General features: G+C 45.4%; 1 protein-coding gene across 2 annotated transcripts in view; it reads right to left on the bottom strand.

Annotated features, from left to right (window-relative positions):
• Positions 1-1,330: 1,330 nt before the first annotated feature.
• YPEL2 (yippee like 2) overlaps positions 1,331-20,734 on the bottom strand; it is a 40,787-nt gene continuing 21,383 nt past the window's right edge. For both annotated transcript variants that reach the window (XM_087751560.1, XM_087751559.1), the window contains exons 3-5: positions 9,053-9,096; positions 8,154-8,262; positions 1,331-6,714 (exon numbers count right to left, since the gene is read on the bottom strand). In XM_087751560.1, coding sequence (XP_087607686.1) covers positions 6,625-6,714; positions 8,154-8,262; positions 9,053-9,096 — 243 coding nt within the window. In that variant the 3' untranslated portion in view covers positions 1,331-6,624. The remainder of the gene's footprint in view (positions 6,715-8,153; positions 8,263-9,052; positions 9,097-20,734) is intronic.

The following is a 20,734-nucleotide window of genomic DNA, read 5'->3' as shown; positions in this document are numbered from 1 at the left end:
CTCCTCCGCGCCGCCGACCACTCAGGTGCAGCTTTTCTTGCTACGGCCTGAGCTACACTTTGAGTTCAGGGCATTTAGCAGCCGGCACGATCAGGTCCTCTCCAAAGAGGGTTAAGTTGCTTTTTCGGACATGTGGGGAATTAAGGGCGCTCAGTCGGTGTGCGGCGGCACGGTGAACTGCCGGGCACTGGCACAGGGCACGGGGACAGGTCCCAGCCGTCTTCAGCAGCGGGATGAAGAGGGATTGCATCAGCTCATCCCAAACCACCTCAAATAAAGCACTGCTTTCAACCTGAGTGCAGTCTCAAATGGATTTACCGGGCATCGGATACGTTGTACCTCGCTCACCTGGGAGCAGAGCAGCAGTTCTGTGATCGCCGCCAGATGAGATGAGCGGTGGCCGGCTGCAGCTAGCAAAAACATCACAGCGTGTACCCGAGACAGACAAGCTCCCTCCATTTTTCAAAGGAGTTGCTCTGTATTTTAATATTGAAGGATCAGCCCCCATCCTCTCCTTCCAAAACGCGAGCTCTCCTTCCCACACACAGATTTTCTTTGCTTCAGGACGCCTGTGGATCAAACCCAGGCAAATCTCGTTTGCTGAACTTCCGAGACGGACATTTCACTTGCCAACACCCAAACACACCAGACCGCTTTACCAATGCTTTGGTTTAACTGTGACTAACAGGTATCTCCTACAGTCACCGGGGTACCACTGTACAAGACACGGAGCTACAGGGTGAATTCTACCAACAAGCAAAACCTGCAAACCCTGGGGTGGTTCTCTGGCCACTGGGAATTTCTTGACCCATTCTAGCGTTGCAAGCACTGCTACCTAATGGTGCTGACAAAACCCTTCACCCATGGGAACTGATTTAACAAGAATTAGGGGACTTTATTTCATGGGTTTCTTGTTATTGTTGCTGCTTGAAAAATACCTTAGAATTGTGCGACTCCTCACAGAACAAAAGTATGGGCTTCCCTCGCTGGTCTGGTTTAGGGAAAGGCACTCGGTCATGGTACGACGGTGCCAGGCGTCAGCACTGTCCCCTGGGCCATTTGGGGTTTCCTCTTGTACTAAATCGTAGAGTTCAGGGGCTACGGATCGTCTTTTCGCTCCGCCCGATGGGATCCTCGCCCGGGACCACGGCCTCCAAGTGCAGAGGTGATCCAAGGGCGCGCCAGGCGACTGCCCCGGACCGGCAGGTACCACAAAAGCAGCTAAGCTGACTGTTCTCAAGCTCAATGTAACATTTCTTGAACAACCAAATTTTGCTGCCTCCCAGTTGCACACAGTATAGGAGATTAAAAGAGAAACACGGACCAGCAGTTTTAGTACTTGAAAATTTTATTTTCTCAAATGAGCACCAACACATATTGTAAATATGACAAACAATACGCCTCCCTCTAATACTGAAGAACTATATACAATGTACAAATACATGAAAAGGTGAAAACCAATTATTTGAAAACAAACAATTGCATTTATTACTGAAGCAAATGACCTGAAAGAATATGCCAAAAAATAAAATTAAAATAAGATCAAAGAAATAAAAGTATACACAATTTGTAAACACAAGAGCATCAATAGACAGGCTGGTATTGGAAATATTATCCTTTAGTTTTGTCAGTGGGGAAAGCATTCCCATTTCCTTATGAAAAACAAAACGAAGGATACATACAGTTTGTAACTATGAGAATAGCTTATCTGTGGTTGTACCTTACACAATGCCATTCTGCTTGCATTTAAATATGCTGATTTTTTTTTTTTTCTGAATTCAAGATGATTTTGTTTCCCCTCTTCTGCTTACTCTTTTGAAACAGGATTCTGCAACATCTACGTCTATATCTATCTATGTAATCTATGTCTATAACGTAATTGTTTCTGAGCATTTAATTTCTGAGGCCTCTCACCTGGTGAGAAGAGCTCCTTCCCACTGAGCTGAGCTCTGGTTCTCGCCAATCTGTTTACCCAACCGGGTTTTTGGGTGTCATCTCTTCATCCAAGAACTGGTTCACACGGAAACATGATGCTCCTCCCGAAACGAGGGAGTGCAGTGAAATGCATGATTAACACACTCTCACATACCCGTTAGAAAAATGCATACAGAGAAAATTCTCACTTGATCATCACAAGAACAACAGATTTCATTCGTAGGGTGGTTTTTTTCTGTATATTTTTAAATCGTGTGCACCAAAAACAGAGAATTAAAGAGCGTGCAACAGTTATTCAGCACTGAAAACAGCTCCTTGCTCAGCAAAACACAGTCCAGTGGTTTGTGCTGTTGGTCCACTTTGGGATAAACAAGAGACCCGATGGATTAAGAACGAAGAAGGGGGAGAAGGGGGGTCAAAGACAGGAAAGAAAACAAAAAAAAACTTTACTGCCAGAGAGGTAAACTTTTACTCTAATTTGTTATGTAGCAGCCTGGTTTAAAAAAAAAACAAACCCAACAACAACAAAAAACCCAAAAGAAAACCAGGATCCACGTCCAAAGACTTATGTTTTAGTTTAAAAACAATGACTAATTAGAACTCTCCATCCTCCACCCCTGCTGCCCCCAAGCAACTGGAAACAGCGGTTCAGAGGTTGCAGCTTATATTCAATCCTGTTTTCTAAGTCTCGGTATCTACTTCACTCCAGCCAATACTGGTGCAAGAGAAAATTTCAGGCCCGGATCCTACAAACCAGATCTCCTCGGGAAAGCTGTGCCCTGACAGAGCCCCACCGGCTCTCGTGGGACTCGCCGCGGGAGCACGAGCTGACACAGGGCTCAGGCTGCCGACGGGACCTCCGGCACCGAGTGAAGGTGTTTCGGCATCTAACTCCAGGCAGCGGGGCACTTGGAGAGTGCCCACAGCTACCTCCCGTCCCACACAGCAGGACCTGCCCGGGCCGTGGGCCGCTGCCCGTAACCCAGCCGCCGCCTGCGCCGGGGATTGATTCTGCCGGCTGGAAGCAGGAGAGACTCTCCTCTCCTGCCACGTCCAGAGGAAAAATGGACTGACTTAAGAGGACAACGTATATTATGATTTGTGTTTCCCTTTAAACATATTTTCCAACAAATACAGAAGGAAACAGTATCATTTATATAAACAACAAAAAAGTGCTCTCAGGGAGGGGCTCTGAGAAAACAGCACCAAATATATTATTTTTTTAAAAAAATTAAATATTATTTACAAAAGTATATTTCACAAGATAATGTTTTTTTTCTGCTTTGTATATATTATCATCTGAATATTTATTACAGGGATCAGGATTTCACACCAGATAATCCACCAGAGCAGAACAATTTAAAACTTGACTCAAGTCTGAGCTTTGGGGTACACGGGGGGTGACGTAAACTCAAGGGTGCAGGCAGCTTGCCAGAGACGAGGCTGCCACATAAAAAAAAAAAAAAAAGCAAAACTCGCTGCTGTTCGTGTTTTCTCGAGGATGTCACTGATGGAAAGCAGAGCCATGGGCACTCGGTGCTCTGCATTCAGGCACTGCCAGCCCAAGGAGGCAGCTGCCACGGGTCACATCTTCAGCTCAGAAACAACGGTCCCACCTTGCTCACCCCAGTCGCTAACGAACCGGCTACAGTCAACTGACATGACCAGAGGGATGCAGAGTGAGGTTCTTTGGTTATGCTCTGAATGTACCACTCTACAAGGCATCAATTTAGCCGGCGCTGACTGTGGTAGCCATTAGCATACAGATCTGATCATCCTGTCTGGTCACCAGCTCCCAACACTGTCATGTGTCTTAATACAGCAAGTCACAGATGAGTTAGCAGCGGACTAAGAAGTACTTCGTGTTTAATGGACATGCAGCAGATAACTAATGTCAATGAGCCTCACAAGCCCGTTCTTCCTTATCTCCCTGTACAGTGTATTGAAGTCACTCTCTAGATAATTCTCTGGGTGTTGGGGACGTTCACAGGCACACGTGCTTTTTTCCTATCAGGGCTTGAGGTCAGATTCTCAGCAAGTATGAATCTGTGGATGCTGATGGGACAAAACCAATTAAAATCAGATTAAGATCTTGCCGTATTCAAACTTAAGACTGGTTGCCATTAAAAGCATAACCCCTGTCAACAGTTAAAAACAGCCCGACCTGATGGATCATCGTCCTGTCTTGTCCCAAATACATGGATAAAAACATTTACATCTGGTAGCTCTCTGTACTAAATGTTTTTATTTCTCAGAGCAGTCCTCTAGACGGGCCTACCTTTTATATCGCTTTTTTATAGGCAATCACTCTAAATACCAACATAAACCCATGAGCCCGTGTGCTCTTTTTCTCAACCTCATATTAATGATTTGGGGCTATCCCTTACTTCTCCCAGCTCCAACCAGACCCCTTTGAAGGCTACGTATCTGGGGAGACTGAAGAGCTCTTCAAAGAACGCAAATTACTTCCCACTAGTCAAAACCCAATAAATTGTCATGGATCACCAACCAAAGGATAGGAAAATGGGACCAGGTCAGTGCCAAAGTCAACAAGATAGAGGGTACTGCAAAATTTTTTACTTCTACTAGATTTTTATCACCGAAGTGAATGTGGACGATGGAAGCAGAGACGATCAGAAACGAAAGCTGAAGCAACTGTTACACAGCCACAGCAGAAAGGGGGAAGGCAGAAGCCACCTCCCAACAGACTAGCCACAAACTGAGCCAACTCCATCCCTTGCAGGAGCCGCGGCCAGCCTCCATCTCACTTCTCTCTCCAAGGTTGTAAAGAACAGTGGTTCAAGGGGAAAAAACAGCCTTTGCTTAGATGGGCCATCAGGTTTGGGTTTCAGCAGAAAGACCCAGCACATAAGTTCCACCCTGACCCATAAGTAGCGTCTCTGCTCACATCCCCTTCATTTAACAGCAATTACTTGCTCATCACCGGCCCTCTGTCCTGATCCCCACAGCTAACTGAGAGTCTCTTGGGGAGCGTGGGCAAGCGACAACAGATTACAGCTCCAAAGCTTCGGTTTCATAAGGAGTTACAAACCCCTGCACAATACTCTTTCCTTCTGGATTAAGAAAGATTTCCCCCAATGGATTAACCTACTTGAAAGAATTCCACAAACAAAAAGAAAATTCACTCAGAGAGATAAAACTAATTCGGTTAAATAGTCTTGAGTTATGCACCAGATACTGGCTGGACTGTTGCAGAGCAAACTTCACATCGTCATTTATGTCTAACGCAGCTCCCCTCTCACACACGATGCCCCTTCCCCACCAACCACCTCGGGAAGGTCCACACTAATTAAAATGAAAAAATTAAAATGGGAAGGGCTTGTCCCTTGCGGTTATGATGCCCACATCTACCCCTCCCCTTTAAACTCCAAGGCATAGACAATTTCAGGAGTAAGGGGAAGATGTTTCATTTCTTTTTTCTTTCCCATTCCCCCTGTGCCTGCAACAGGCTTCTGGGAGTGGGAAAAGGGGGGAAGGTTTTGGGGAGGATACCTCATGGCTTGAAATATCCACCTGTGCAATACTGCTACAACCGCCAGGCTCCTCTGCTCCCTCCTCTCCCCACTCTCACACCATTCTCTGCCAGGCTCCAAGAGCGGAGCTGATGGCTGATGCCTGGGATTTAAGAAAAAGATTCTGTAACAGCATTTTCCTGCTCGCACTTCTGAAGGATTGGTAAAAGACCCCCAAGGATGCTCAGTGGCGGCCAGGAAATCAAGGGGTCCCCTGTGTTACTAAGTTTGTCCCCATCCTCCTCTACATAATTTCCTCTTTCTTGCCTAGCACGTGCCGTTTTTCCCCCCCGTCATATCTTCTAAGCTGCAGCTCCAGCCCCCTTGTGCCTTAAGTGGTTTTCTCCTCCTCTCTGAAGGGCTCAGGAGTCAGGATTTGGTTTCTCCAGCTGTGTGGATGCTCCCCACAGCTGTGCTCTGTTGGAACATTTGGCCTACCTACCCTGAAACAGCGAGAAAAAGGAGAGGCAGGGAATCTCTCCAGCCTTCAGGTCCTCCCCCCCCCAAACAACAAGTTCATAAATGGCAAACAAAACACAGAATTGCGATTAGCTTGCGGGGAGAACTGATTATGACTTGTGCTCAGCCGGCTTAGACTGAAGCTCCACCGATGGAGCAGCGGTTTTACAATTCGGAGAGAACGCAGCCGTGAGGTATTTTTCTGTCCATTTAGACAAGTAGATAGTTTCAAGCCTTGGTTAACCAGGACTTAAAGGAAAAGTAGTTTCAACTTCTGATGACTTCCCTTTGGGCCCACTCCCCACCCCCTATCACCTTCTCCTGCCCAAAACTCGGGTCTTCCTCCCGCACCGAGACCTTCTGATAAAATGCCACCACAGAGCCAACTTCAGTTTGTACTTAAACATTCGTCAACATGGAATGGCTGTCGGGCATTCGGTGCATTCTCTTAGCCAACGCCAGAACAGAGAGAGAAGCAGCCAGGGTCAACTCACAAACAGATACAAAGCAAAGAGACAGAGAGACAGAAATTTAGAGGCCAGTCACCAATAAAGATGGAGAAGGGTGTGAAGATGCTCCCAAACTGCAGAGCCTCTAAATGCATGGAACCAAGCGTTCAGTCACTCTCTCACTCTTGGATATAATGTTCGGTTGGATGGCATTCTCTTACACGCTGGTAGGGCTGGGCTCTTTCCATTCAATCCCAGCCATTATCCTTGATCATGTGAGCTAGTTCAATGATGTATTTGCCTTCTTTATACTTCTGGCTGCTTTCAAAAGCGTGTTCCTAGAAAAAAAGGAGAAAGAATGAGATCAAGATGGTATCTGAAGGTAAAGTCACAGTTACAGATCAGATCCGGGAATGCTGGTAGAAGTCTTAGCCTTGTCTACAGAGTAAAACAGTCAAACTGCAGGTCCTCCTGTTGGCTTTCAGGAAAATTACATTGGAAGAATCTTAAATCCTGCTTCTAGCTGTCTTTACAAGCTGGAAAAAAAGAACAATCAGCAGCATGTAAACATGCAGCTTTCTGTAGGCCAACGGCAACTGCTCCTTGAACTATGCCTTAGGAATCATTGGTGATAAAATCCACCTCTCTCTAGGGGGGTCTAAGAATTTATTAATGTTTGTTAAGAATGCAGAGGTCCTCTGATGAAACATGTTGTAAAAGCACTACCATCGGGAACGAGACAGATTACGGTAAACTTGACGTGGAAATGGAGCAAACGGGCACCAAGGGACAAGAAGGACCCACTCTGCACAGATGCGAGCTCGCAGCTGCAGAAAAACACAGTGCTTCAACGCTGCAGAGCTGCAGAAGGAAATCTATGGGATCCCTAACCAGGCGGGACTCCCGTTATCGAGACTGCATCCTCAAAAGCAGTTCAGCTCTGCTCAGGTGTGCTGTTTGCGTGCACGTAACACAGCTGAAAGAATGTAATTCTATTGCTGGAGAGGCTTGGGCTTACTGCTATGTTTACAAAATTCTGTATTTTGTTTTACAATAAACTCAATTTACGTACTTAGTGTCCTTCTCCATTTGTGAGATCCATGCTGTGTTTCTGCATGAATTCCTACCACATCAATTTTTGATACTTTACTTTTTATAGCCTTTCAACTGATACATTAAAGAATATTTCTGTCCAGAGGCCACAGATACAATATACATTTTGTTTAGACACTGGTCAAAATGTTTTGACAAACAAGTACACTGCGTGCCTCCTGAAGCAGAAATTAGGTTGTAGCATAAGCCTTTATTTGAAGGTAATTGAATTTATGAAGGGCAAGAGACAGCAAACAGATAAACTCATGTTCAATAGCATTTCCAGTGGGAAGGACACAGGATTAACAATATATGGATCATTCTATTATTTTGATATCATCTGGGAAAAAAGACAATATGAACCACAAGACTGATTGAAGTTATCCTCATTTATGTTAAGTATCACTAAGGGACGCCCACCACAATCAGGCCCACAGTGTATATTCTTAGTAAAAAAACACATTAGCCACAAAGAGCTCCTGCTCTGAATGGATGCAACAAACACAAGATAGGAGGGAAAATGGAAACGCAGGGAGGAAAAAAAACATGGCTACAGACCAGAACCTGCATTTCTGGTTCCCAGGTTAAGGGTCTTTCCACGAGACCACATTACCATACACACACCTTCGGAAAGGGCTGGAGCAAAGATGTTCACAGGAAAAAAAAAAAGGATACTGATACTCACATATTTCCAACCCAGTGTGGTTTTGCAGTTTTCACAGTAAATATCTGCAACTGCATGTAATCCTGTTAATAACACCCGCTCCTCTGCAGGGCCACAACCCACATTAACTCTGGGGAAAAAGGAGAGATGCTCCCTATTAGTATGTCTTTCCACAGCAAGACACTACAATGAAGCTGACAGCAATTTTATTGCCATATTTGAAAACATAAGCAGGAGGTTCGAGATACTGAGTACCACAGCTGTGCCCAAAACAAAGACCTCTTGCAGTTCCCGAACAGAATGAAAAGGTAAAACAGAATTTTTATTCAACTAAAAATTCTATAAAGCTTTGAACAGAAGATTAATAACATTCTACTAAATTGCACTAATTATGCATTTGAGAAAGATTTTCATTTCCAAATTGATAAAATGGTACTTTTACTTTTCCAAATGGAAACTTGAATAATCTAACTGAAATCAGCAGTTCTTCTGAAAGACATCCCAGCAGTGACCTCACAAAAACTATTTTCAGTTATTGGGAAAATTATACTTATTTTTTATGCTAGCTCTAAAAAGTAAGTTCGTATTTAGATATAATTTTTTCTCTATATTTATGAAACTTGGACTCTTTGGTCTAACTACATTCTCTGAGAAGAGAATGACTCATCCATTAGCTCTTCCTTCTCAATCTGATGATGAAAAAACCACCTTTTCCTAGCTGCTTATCTGATACCTCAACATAAAATCAAATATGAATAAGTGCTATTTCCTGCCTCTTTCTCCAACCATTTTCAGCAGGCTCCCAAGTCTTAGGCAGAGGTTTTCTAAAGGAAGACTATCCTTTTGTTTTCTTCATCATGAGGGTTTTCTTAAATCTATCCTAAGAGATGCAGAGGTGACATGTACGAAGTTCTACTCACACTGAATTGAAGAGGTACGCTCGTCCTTGGCTTCCTTGGAAGGACTGAAAGGCAAGAAAACAAAATTCAGTGGGCTGGTTGACAGAAATAAGGCTAAACCAGGACCTGCCCGCAACGACTGCATTAATGGTAGTTATAGCAACTGTTAGCCAGGGCCTGAGAAATGCACATCGTTACAGTCTTCGAGATGGAAAGAGCACAAAGCGAAATGTCAGGAGGAGATGAGCACTGACGAACAGAGGTCTTGTCCTGCAGACGGGAAGGGAGCGGCTGCCTCCAGTTCTAATGCCTGCCTATTTCACAAGGCGCACTGGCAGCCCACTGGGAACTTCACCTGAGGTTACCAGCGTTTCCAGTATTGTACAAGCCCAATATACTTTTCAAGAGTTAAGCTCTTTTCTCTCTCATATCCCAGCAACGCCTATTTTCACCCTTTCAGTTCTGTTTATGAATTTCACACTAATGCCTCAACCCTACCTAATGCAGCCTTGCTGCCAAATACTGATTTGAATCTCTTTTCTAAAAACAAGGTGCTCACAGAGGCTTCCTGTTGCACTGCCAGTTTTGAAACACCGCTGTTGCACTTGACGGCACGTGAATTCCCCTTAGGAACACTGCACAGACAGATGCTGCACCAAACTGAGAGACTGGGACCTATTTGTGTAAGGTGCTGTGCACACAAATACAACCTCTCCTCTAGTAATTTTACAAAAGACTTAACCTTGCTGAGGTGTCTGCAAGCCTTCATATTCCCACTGATGCCAGGGAGATCTTCAGGACGGGATCTAAGCATAGGATGAGATACAACTGGATAGAGATGAATGTAGACAAGAGAGAACCACACAGCAGCAAAACCAAACCAGGTAATCGCCTGGATAATCGTGGCACATCCTCTCTGCCCCATGTTTCCTCGGGATCTTACAGCATCACCATGAAAAGGCAGTGTTTTGAAGACAGCGGGCAGGACACTCCAGGTAGCCAGGACACTTCCAAGAGCCAGCAGGCTCCATTTCGGTCAAGTCTGTAACATTACCCTGTGACGGTGCCTCGCTTACAAGAGCAGGCTCACACACAGCAAGTGCTACCTGCATTTTTAATGTACTTTGACAAGCACACACTGAATTAAACATTTGGTGCTTATGGGCAAGAGCACAGTTGCTCTCTGCACACAAGTTACCTTATGGTACATCAGGGAATGTATGCACTGAGGGGCAAGGAGCTGGTAAAGTCAAAGAGCAGCTTTTCTGGACCATTTAATCCTTTACCTTGCACCTTACCAGGAACCTTGGAATATTTAATCATTTTCTTAAAACCTCAGCTTCTACAGATGAGCAATGATTTCAGACTGAATACCCTTAAAAGGGGGGAGACAGAGCTTTGAGAGAAAAGAGAAACGTTCAAGGTTTAACATCCCTGGCCCACTAACACCGGTTATTTTTCTAAGTTAAGAGTGACCTGACCCTGGGACAGCACAAACTTGCTCTCCCTGTGTCACATAAAGCAATCTCTGGGAGGTCCCTGCCCTTCCCAGGTTGTCCCCTTCCATCAGTCCAGCCCTAGGGATGCACCCCTACGCCTGCCCAACCGCTGCCTCACGGAGAAGCAAAGTCAAAGTCATGCCCGAGAACCAGCAAGCCTGTGGATGGATGCGGACCGTGTTACTTACATCCACACGCATCTGCGTTAATCAACTGCCTCCTGCCTCCTCCGCACTGGGGAGGCTGCTGCATGTTTCCAGCTAACGGTCCTAATTCCCAGAGCTGGGGTACCAACCCATTAGCTCCAGCGAGCATTTCTTGGGTGCTGCCTGGGTTAATGGCAAGGAGCTCTGTAGCAGCCTGTAATACGTTCTCTCCATCATGAGTCCTGTTCATGTGAAAGGCAGAGACAGAAAATTCACTCACTAGCAGGAGAGAATAAAACACATTGAAGGTGTGATTTAAAACTGCCCTGACAAGAGAACAAATACAGCCTGTCATGGTGTTTAGCCTGGTGCCCTTCTTGGTGTCAAGGTACTCTCCAGAAGTGGCAAAGGCCTACTGAAGATCCCCAGTTGCAAGAACGTACACAAAAGGCTCCTCACCACGGAGCAGAGGCACTTCTGTGGACAAACACAATGCCACGGGGCATGCAGGCAGGGAGCCACATCCAGCAATGAAAGCTGACTGTGAGGTCTGGATGGCAGCAAGGGCTCTGCCAGCTATCAAGTCACTGCCTGGCAAAAGAATTGACTCCGTCCTGGAGGAATAACTGTTCTTCACAGGAATCCGAAGCCCAATATTAGTTGCCACCCAGGCCACAGAAGAGCCACTCTGGATTCAGAGGATGCCTGAGGCACTTGGATATCTCTTTCACTCAGACAAAAGCAGTGCCCTGAGGAATGCCTCTTTTCTTGGGCAAGAATTAAATAGGACACATGGCTCAAACATGTTTGTGTAATTGCATTTATTAGAGAAGCTTCTTTTAATCCTTCTGCAGCACTCAAGTTCTTATTGTTATTGTCAGCTGGCTGATACCCCACATGCCAACTAGGTCTAGCCTGACTGCTACAAAACACACGCTGCATTGTTTCAGCGTCCTGTGTGGTAAAGTAGGAACCAACACAAAGCTGATGCCCCCCCAGGCCAAAAAGAAGAGTCCAAGCCAGACCCAGGCAAACAGCAGGGGCACTGGCTGTCCACGCTGCAGAAGAGGGATACCAGCCTGGAAGGACGGACTGCGGATGGGGTACAGGGATGAAACAGAAGGTCCCACAGCAACATGTGTGCCATCACAGCAAAATGAAAGCAGATGAAGCTCGCTAACCACCCAGTCCTTCCCAGTAAATACTTTTCCATAAACACCAAAGTGACTAAGTTTGCCAATAACAACAACCATGGGAGCAAAGTTTTTATTGCTACAGAAATAGGATTTTCCGTTACTGCTGTACAAAGGCCTGTCTTTAATAAACAACAAAACCAAACCCATCAGCTTTGTGTTCAGGGCTCAGTGGACACTATTCCAGCCCACTCCCAGGGGACAGTAGCATCCTTTCAGAGGTGCCCTTCCTTCCAGCTCAAGCCAGCGCTTTAGGGTATCTAAGGGCGGTCACTGCAAAAAGAAAAATCACATGAATTATCTCCTGTCCAAGTCGAACTTTTCAACATACCACTGCTTAGCTTTCAGTGCTGCTGCCTGTCTTAATATTCACCTTCCAGCTAGCTAAGGATTTGGCACATCATATAAAAAGAAGTGAGAAAGATCTGGCAACCACCTCAAGTTCACCAGTGCATTTGCTCTCTGCAAGACTAAACTGACTGTACCTTTATAAAGGTAGCACAAGGCAGGTTTTATATGGGTGTTGTAACCTCAACATTTTCTGGAGATGTTCCTTCTCTTCTGGCACTCCAGAAAAACTGGCACATGCTGTAATGGGCGCTATGAAATCAGAAGAAACAGATCTATTTATACACAAACAGATGTTCTTTTCTTTGGTGTTTTGGTTTTTTTTTATTTCATTTAAAAAGCACACAAAGAGATTTCCACAACACACTTGGTTTTCCCTGAACGACGAGCAGTAAGACCTACTTTCTGTGCTATGCATTTTCTCTATGCACGTTCTCTTGATACACATTCCAAGGTGTATCTCACACACACGCTTACAAATCCAGACTTCTTATCCTCTAAAACAACAGCTCCTGGCATCACTTTCCAGCTAAAAGAAATGGAAAGGATTTTTTTGTTGTTGCTTCCCACTGAAAGCCCAAGCACATATTTTCCTCTGCACTGCTAACGCTCAGTGTCTGGCTGGAAACACATCTGTACATGCCAACAACAAAGCTCTCCCTCCCCATCCTGCCTGAGCCCTCTAAAAAACAATAGACGCTTCTGAGGTGTGCAATACACAACAGCTTTCTCCTCCTGACTACTCACATTCAAAAATCTTCCCCACTCCTGGGTGCTCCACTCAGCATGAAGGCATCTAAAAGCTGCAGGGCCTAAGCAGTGCTGATTTGAGCACCCAGGTGGGAAACCACAAGCCTGGAGTCAGCTATTTGGCCGCAGATCCTCGCCTGCCAAGCTGTCTCTCGTTATGGCAGAAGCTCCATGTTAAGATGCCTTTGGCAGCTGCTCTGGTTTAAGAAGTTCCTATCACCCAATTTACAGACACTCATTATGGCCCCCTCGGCTGTGCTGATTCCAAATTAGATCTGTGAAATCATTATTTTTAAAAATAAATACTTGGTGGGGGGTGGGTGAGTTTGAGGGAAACAGTTTTTTCTCCTTGTACCATATAATGGATCCAGTTTAAAGGGCAATCACACAGACTACTTAATAATCACAGTATGGGGGCAGTTCAGAACTCACAGTTCAGAGTAGGAAGTTCTCAAACTAAATTTGCTGGCAAAGAAGGACAGTGCAGAACTGCAGCCCTAGTGAGAGACAGTCTGCAGGATAGGGAGTTTGGGTTTCACAGATGCTGTTAAACCAGATCTGCCGCAGAAGGAAGCGTAACGCGCAGCCAGCATCCAAGAAGTGCCAGCTCCTTTGCGGCAGACATGTTCTGCTTGCTAGAGATGGACTCGGCCTGCAAGACTCAAAGCTGAATCCTTATATATTCAAAACCCATGACCTTGGGAGCTGTCAGTTTGGTTTAGTCCATCTGTTATATTCTGGCCTCAATCTGAAGTGCTGAATCTACCATTCTGTTTGCTCTGAGCAACATGCATGACTCCTTCAGAGCCTTCTTCAATGGAGCAAGAGCACGGAGACCACCACAGACACAGAGAAGGGCTATGCCCCTCCATCACTCCAGCCTGTTTCACGTTCCACCTGCCTTCCCACCGCCATCAGACCTTCGCACTTGCACATTCCCGTTACTGGTGACCGCCAGAGATGCAGAAGGGAATTTTTACATTCTATCAGTACAGCCAGGGAAAGGCATGAATTCTGAATGTGCTCCAAACACGCCTACGCACCATACCCCTTTTCCCTAGTACCTACAGCTTCTCATTCACTGCACAGCCCACTCAGCAGTTCTACACGCTGAACAGATGATAGGATTAATACCCCAAGCCTTTGTGACAGCATTTGACAATAGGCTAAACACAAAAAGAGCTGGCTGGAATCATCTGGAAAAATAGGAAGCAGTTGCCAGGACTAAAAGGCTACATACTGATGCTTGTTCTCTGCAGACTGCAGCAGAGAAAACCCCCACTTACCTATATCCAGCTGGCAGCCTTTTAAGAAACCAATAAAACAAAAATGAAAAGGCAACTGGTCCCAAAGAGGTACAAGGGGAAAAAGGAACAGACTGTGCCCCTTCACGCTATGCTCTTGAAAGCTACAAATAATTCTCACTGCAAGGATGCAAACAGGAACAGAGGGCCCAAAGCCACGGCCAGAGATCAACGGCAGTCGGCACGTCCTAGGCAATGCAAAATGGTAGGATCAGGAGAAGCCAAATGACCACAGCCATCTGGGCTCTTCAAAAAAGGACATGTTTTCTGTGCTTGCAATATCCCCACTGGGACAGAGCAATTCAGTGAGTAAGAGAAACAGTATTATGAACTCCCGGGTTGAAGAGGCGCTGAAGTCTGTGGGAGAAAAACTCATCATCCAATGACCTATGCAGAGATAGCTCTGTTATCACTTATTTCCCACCTACATGTACAACTTTTGTTTTTAAGTTACTACAGTCATTTGCACAACACTGACTGTAAGACTTATCTATTCTTGCTGCTGATTTAACCCTTAAACATGTAAGGACGAGATGTTCTCATAAAATACAATCTGAATAGGGAGAGGAGACCTTTAAGTATGACCAAAGCATGATGTCGATCCAACTGGAGTGCACACAAGTTTGTGTATAAAGATACGCTGCAAAACACGGGCTCTCCTCACACTCTGCCCGCTCCCTCTACCACTTAATCCCTATTCCTATCAGCTGCTCTCCCACTTAACAACCAACATCACACAGAAAGCTCTGCCTTAATGGCACCTTTCAAACCCTATTAATTACAGCAACAATGATTTGATTAAAAAGGTAAGTCCTGCGAGGTGTTTAAAGGAACCACTACGCCTGGTAATAGCACTAAGTGCACGATGACTCTAATAGGTTACTTGCGAGTCACTGCACAGTGGAAAGAAAGCTGGGAGAATTTAACTAGGAAAATACTTGCTGCAGATTTTGGGGGCTGCACTAGATGGTGCGAGCCGTTTCAACCATCTACTTGCAACATACTCAAGTATTTCCCAAGGGAGCACGAGTTCAATTATTTGGACCCTGTCCTCACACAGACTACAGAGACCTCCTCAGGGTTCATTAATTCCACCTTGTTCTTCCTCACAGAAGGGACAGTCAATGATCAGATTAAGCCGAGATTCAATTTTGCTCCGATTATGCAAGATACAGACCCGTGTCACGGGAACCGGTTACATTATTCTACCTCATGCACAGATGCGACCTTACCCTGTTCAAACTGCATTTCTGAGTTTCAATTGAGTTTTAACATGGGTCCTTAATGCTATTTAAAGCCCAAAGTTGATATGGAATTAGTGGACCAAACTCATCTCTGAAGTAATTCAATTAATTCAGCACGGCCTTATTCCCCAGCAGTTTACATTGCAGTGCGATTACACAGTGAGTAACTACGAGTCTGCCATGTTTCATCCTAGGAACAGCTACATCCGAGCAGTTTTACACCGTGTTTATGTCTCAGGTTATGTAGTCTGCAAGGAAGAAGGTGCACAGACTGGAAAGATGAAAGATGTTACTACGTTTTTTTTTTTTCTGATGGGAGATGTTATTACAATTTTTTATTCTGCCTCCTGGCAGCAGCAGGTGTTCATTCAACCCCCTCCTTCCCTCCACACCCAACACAAGCAAGGGCGAGAGGTGTTTCTGATAAGAGCCTTTTGTCCTAACAGGAACCAACTCAGCACTTTCACCACACAGGATAGGTGGGGAGAGACTGCAGCCAGACAGTGCAAAAGGTCTGAATGCACACCTGCAAAAATACCAGCAGGTTATCCCATTGCACTGCCTCCACCTCCCCCGAAATCAATTCTCTGCTGCTCGGAAAAGGCTGTATGATGATGCTGTCAGGGAAAAGGTCAATTTAATGGAGCAAATTACCAGTGACCGAAGAACCTCATGCTTCTGCCATATCCCACTTTTGAGAGGGGAAGCATCGATTCCTGCTTTGTGTGCGAGAGGAGAACCTCACCCCTGGAACTGTTTCACACTGCAGAAGCAACTCTGCGTGAGCTGGGTCCAAGTCCTCCCTACCCCCTGTGCCACAACCAGGAGAGACTGAAGGGCAGACTTTCCAAAGAGGCTGAAAGAAGTTAGCTGTCACTGCCAGCTGAAGCCATCTTCAGACCTACTCGAACCTGCAAGAGCCCTTTAGCACGCACGCAGCTTTCACATCACAGACTCTCTGCTGTGCTCTGAAATCCAAGTGTTCCAGTGCCACATGCCAGCCTCCCCCCTCCTGATCCTTAAAGTACCCAGCTTGGCTCAAAATTCAGGTAAATTTAAGTAGTAGTTGAATTTTTTTTTTTTAAATAAGAACTTAAAACAGTTTTTTTGTTTTGTTTGGTTGTTTTTTTTTTTAAGTGAGATTCTCTCATCTTTTCAAGTTTCTAGGAAACTAAGAAAAATCAGCACTGTTCACAAGACTCCCAAAAACGCTAAGGAAAAAGTATCTCGAACCACAAGATGACATTCGGCGCACACTCTGCAGCATTATCTCCGTAACATTGAGGCTGCTCAGGAAGATGGAAAACAAGTGGGACCGTAGAGATGCCCGATCCCATCAGAAGTGAGCCATGAAACGCTGCTCTGTCCTGTTCATCGGAGCGGTTCTCCAACACACATCAGCACAACATGAAGGTGACACCAATGCTCTGATGGGGCTGTGTTGCTCCCAGGCAGACAGGCTGTACAAACTGATTTAAATGGGTCAGGATCCAGGAGCAAATTCCCAGTTATTAATTCATGTGTCAGTATGACTGCCCATTATCATCAGAGGGGAGAGTGAGAAATATCTTTCAAAGGGAAATTTTGTATTGCAGTTGCAGAGGAGAGATCTCTTTGGAGGCTTTGCAATTAATGAAGATCAGTATTTAGGGAAATACAAATTGCCTAAATTTGAGGGTTTTGTTTTTACTCAAGTGCAAGATTTCTAACACAATTTAAGCCACTACTCTGGTAAGCTAAAGCCTGAGCAAAGCTCTGTAAAGCATGTCAAAATTCAGAAAGTAGTTGCAAACTGCTCTGTCCCCTTCTGCCTCCAACATGCCTGGCAGGCTCCCCTCCAGAGTTTGACTCAGTTCAAATGAAACGCTGTTAAGTCTCATCATGTTATCATGAGTCCTGTGCTATTCAGCCTCCTTATTAAAGCCCTGGGCTCCTGGACTCTGCTCTTATTTATTTTTAAATGTGTTTCTAGCCCACAGACTTCAAAGTGAAATTTCAAAATGGGAATGCTAAAGGCGCAAACAACTGAAGGCAAATAAAAAATACACTAGATTTATTACTTCTATAAAACTTCACAATATTTTGGGGCTTCTCTTGTGATTTTGATGGTCTCTGTTTTCTCCTGCTGTTGTGCTTCAAAACTTGACTTTAAGATGAAAAAGGATGGAAATACTGTGGGAAACAAAGCAGATGCAGTATCAGAGTAATTGCTTTTAAAAGTAAATACTGCAGGAGACAGAGCCCCCTCTTTTCTGCAGCCCAAACTGGGGGGGGAATAGATGTGTGTAACTAAGAGCCCCGCAGCCCCATGAAAGCAGGGAGCACAGGCACTGCATCAGGGAGCCACCTCTCCCTTCCTCTCCTGTTTGGCTTCCCTCTGCCAAAGGAAAATCCATTCCTGCATTAATGCAGCACTGGGCAGACTCGAGGAAGGACAGCACAGCTTCTGTGAGCATGGACGGCTGCCACATGCCCTCACTTCAGATCAAGGACTCAAGATCTACCAGAGGCCTTGCAGATACGAAGGGAATTTAGCACTGAGTTCTTTGAGCAGGTCCAGTTTTCTTCTTGTGGGGTATACTCTTCGTCCCCAGTCCTTCCCCTGCCTCTTGCTGCCAGGGAACAAAGTGCTGTGTAATACAAATGTACAGTGCAGGTATAACTTTCCTGTGGCTCATGGGAAACCGATCTCTCTTTGGGGGGGAAGAGTTAAGAGAGATCTAGGCTTTTCTAATGATCTCCACCAACTTCTGGAACTACATATGTATTGACACCAGACTGCTTAATCAGGCAAAAATAAGAGCAAGTGCATTGCCTAAGGAGCATTTATAACCCCACAGGAAGACGGAGTGGGAAGAAAGGGTAGGGACATGCCTTAAGAGATCTGCTTCATTCCCCACATAGAGCACTCCAAACGATAAGCCAAGCCAGCCCACAGAAGCAGCACTGGATTAAAGAGAGGAAGCCACAAATTCATGTACGCAGAAAGACCACAGGTTAATTCCTGCTTGACGACAAGTAGAAGACCGCTTGCAACAGAAAACCGACATTTACCAAACATTAAACCAATGAAAACTACCAAAGTATGCCTGCTGGCAGAAGCGATGTTTATTCATATGAAGTGCACTGAGCTCCTCCCAGAGGCACTGCCACGAGCCCTGGAGAAGAGCAGGCCACCTCCCACACGCAGTGCCTGAAAAGAAATGTTTAAGCTCAAACGTTCCCTGTGTGATGCAGGTGACACGGGATGGGAAAAGGAAATGAAAATCTGCATCTTCCAGGTCTCCGTGCTGGGCCTCAGGCCATACTGCTGGTTAACCCTGATCCTCCACGGCCTCATTCCCAACAGACACCGGCATTCCCTGATCTGCAGGAAGTTCAGGGGGGGTCGAGATGAGTTTGGCATCTCTAGCACTTAAGTCATCAGTGACGTCCACTGAACACAAGCCTTTACATTTTCGTATGTAGAAAGACAATATGGAGAGAAGCACTTTGTTATTTACTGTGAAACACTACAGAAGATGACAGAGTCCAGTGGTGTCTTTCTGGATACACAAAGATGAAAAACGCATTTTATTCTGGTGAATCTGCAATTGCTACAGCAGCAGCTGTGGGTTTTTCCCCCCATTTTTGAGTGCTGCTGTCTTCCTGTAGGTTGATGCTGGCTCAAAGCATCCAACAATCCAGTCATTTTAAGAAGGAGCGGCAGGGGGGAGAGGGTAAAGCCCTTTCTTTCCACATTAATGATTGCTACTGCATGGGTTTTAGAGATAAACGCAAGGCAAAACTGGGACGGAAGATGGAAACTGCTAATGCAACAAGTTATTTAATTAGCAGCATAATAGCGACTGTCCATGTATCAGTGGAACACTGTATTCCATTAATACAGCCGCTAAGCTCACAATAGCGCCAATACTGACAATAAGAGCAGACATGCTTTTCAGCAAAAGCAGATCTGTCCAGGGCAGCATCTCTTCTCTGTCCCTGGATAAGATCCACTGCAGCAAGACGAAGCCACCATATGTAACCCCTTACTGCTGAGAAGGTTCATCAAAAATTATCCTTCTTTGTTCAGTCTGTTGCCTAAATTCTGAATGTTTGTCTCTGCTATAAAACAAGCGTTGCGGTACTGAAATTCATTTTATTACTGTGGATGTGCTCTCCATGAAAACTGAACAAAAATGTGTGCACCAGACAGGTTCCCAGGCACCGAGGTCTCTCAGCCATACCAGAGTGCAGGACAGTAGCCTACAGATTTGAAGCAGAAAATGTGTGCACCCATGCCTGCATTTCTCCCCAGCCTCCCCTCTCAGAGCTCGACTGGCGTTGAGGTGTTTGTACTTGAGATATTCCATAAGCAGCTAAGCTTAATCTGATTTTAACTCATCCTTTCTGTGGCAACCACTGCTGAAAGCAGAGAGATCACTGGAAATCTTCAAATTCCAGGTTTTAGGTAAAGACAGTCTCAGTTTCTACCTTCGTTATTGCTACTTATTCTGACAGTTGTGATTTCCACACAAACACGCTGAGTATTTTAAGAGAGGGGGGCTTTGGGTGGTGTTTCCTTGTGCACTCAAGCTTCAATCCTTGCCTGTTTCAGTTCTGCTGGCTGCGAAAAACTGTCAGGCCAAACACCTCCGACAGACGGATGCTGAGGCCCCTTTCTCCAGGAGAGGCCAGACTCTTAGACAGATTTCCTTCTTGCTGGCAGACATAACAGCTCCCCCAAAACAGATGTGAAGCCTTCTAATAGCATTTCCTGCTACTATAAAATGAGACTGCAACAGAAAATATCACAAGAGACTCCTCCTGAGAAGCCAGGGTCTTCCCCCCAAGAGGCAGTAGGTGAAAAAGCCCCTTGTGGTCCCCGCACTCATGTGCGCATGTGACTAAATTACAGATTAAACCAGAGGTCTCAGAGTTGTGAGACTCATATCTGGGTTTTTCCTGGGCTCATTCTTACAACTATAAATCAGATTAAAAGTACACACCTGTGTGGGAAGTTCATAGGGCAGCTCACCCCATCAGCAAGCCTTTGAGCCTGCTGGCATTTCTTCCTCTTCAAACTGCAAGGGCCAACAACTGAAACACCCAGCAAACCCAGGAGGGCTCAGACCTGATCAACTCCGTGCTCCAGTTGTTCAGGATTTGCAGCAGTTGCAGCAAAAACCCTGATGATTCACTGTCCTTCGTCCCTGGCAGTTCCCTGGATAATAAAT

Source organism: Nipponia nippon, unplaced genomic scaffold, assembly GCF_047370975.1.
Source record: "Nipponia nippon isolate SJK-2023a ecotype South Korea unplaced genomic scaffold, ASM4737097v1 scaffold_15, whole genome shotgun sequence".
NCBI classification, from domain to species: Eukaryota; Metazoa; Chordata; class Aves; order Pelecaniformes; family Threskiornithidae; genus Nipponia; species Nipponia nippon.
This window is presented reverse-complemented; position numbering and strand designations above follow the sequence as displayed.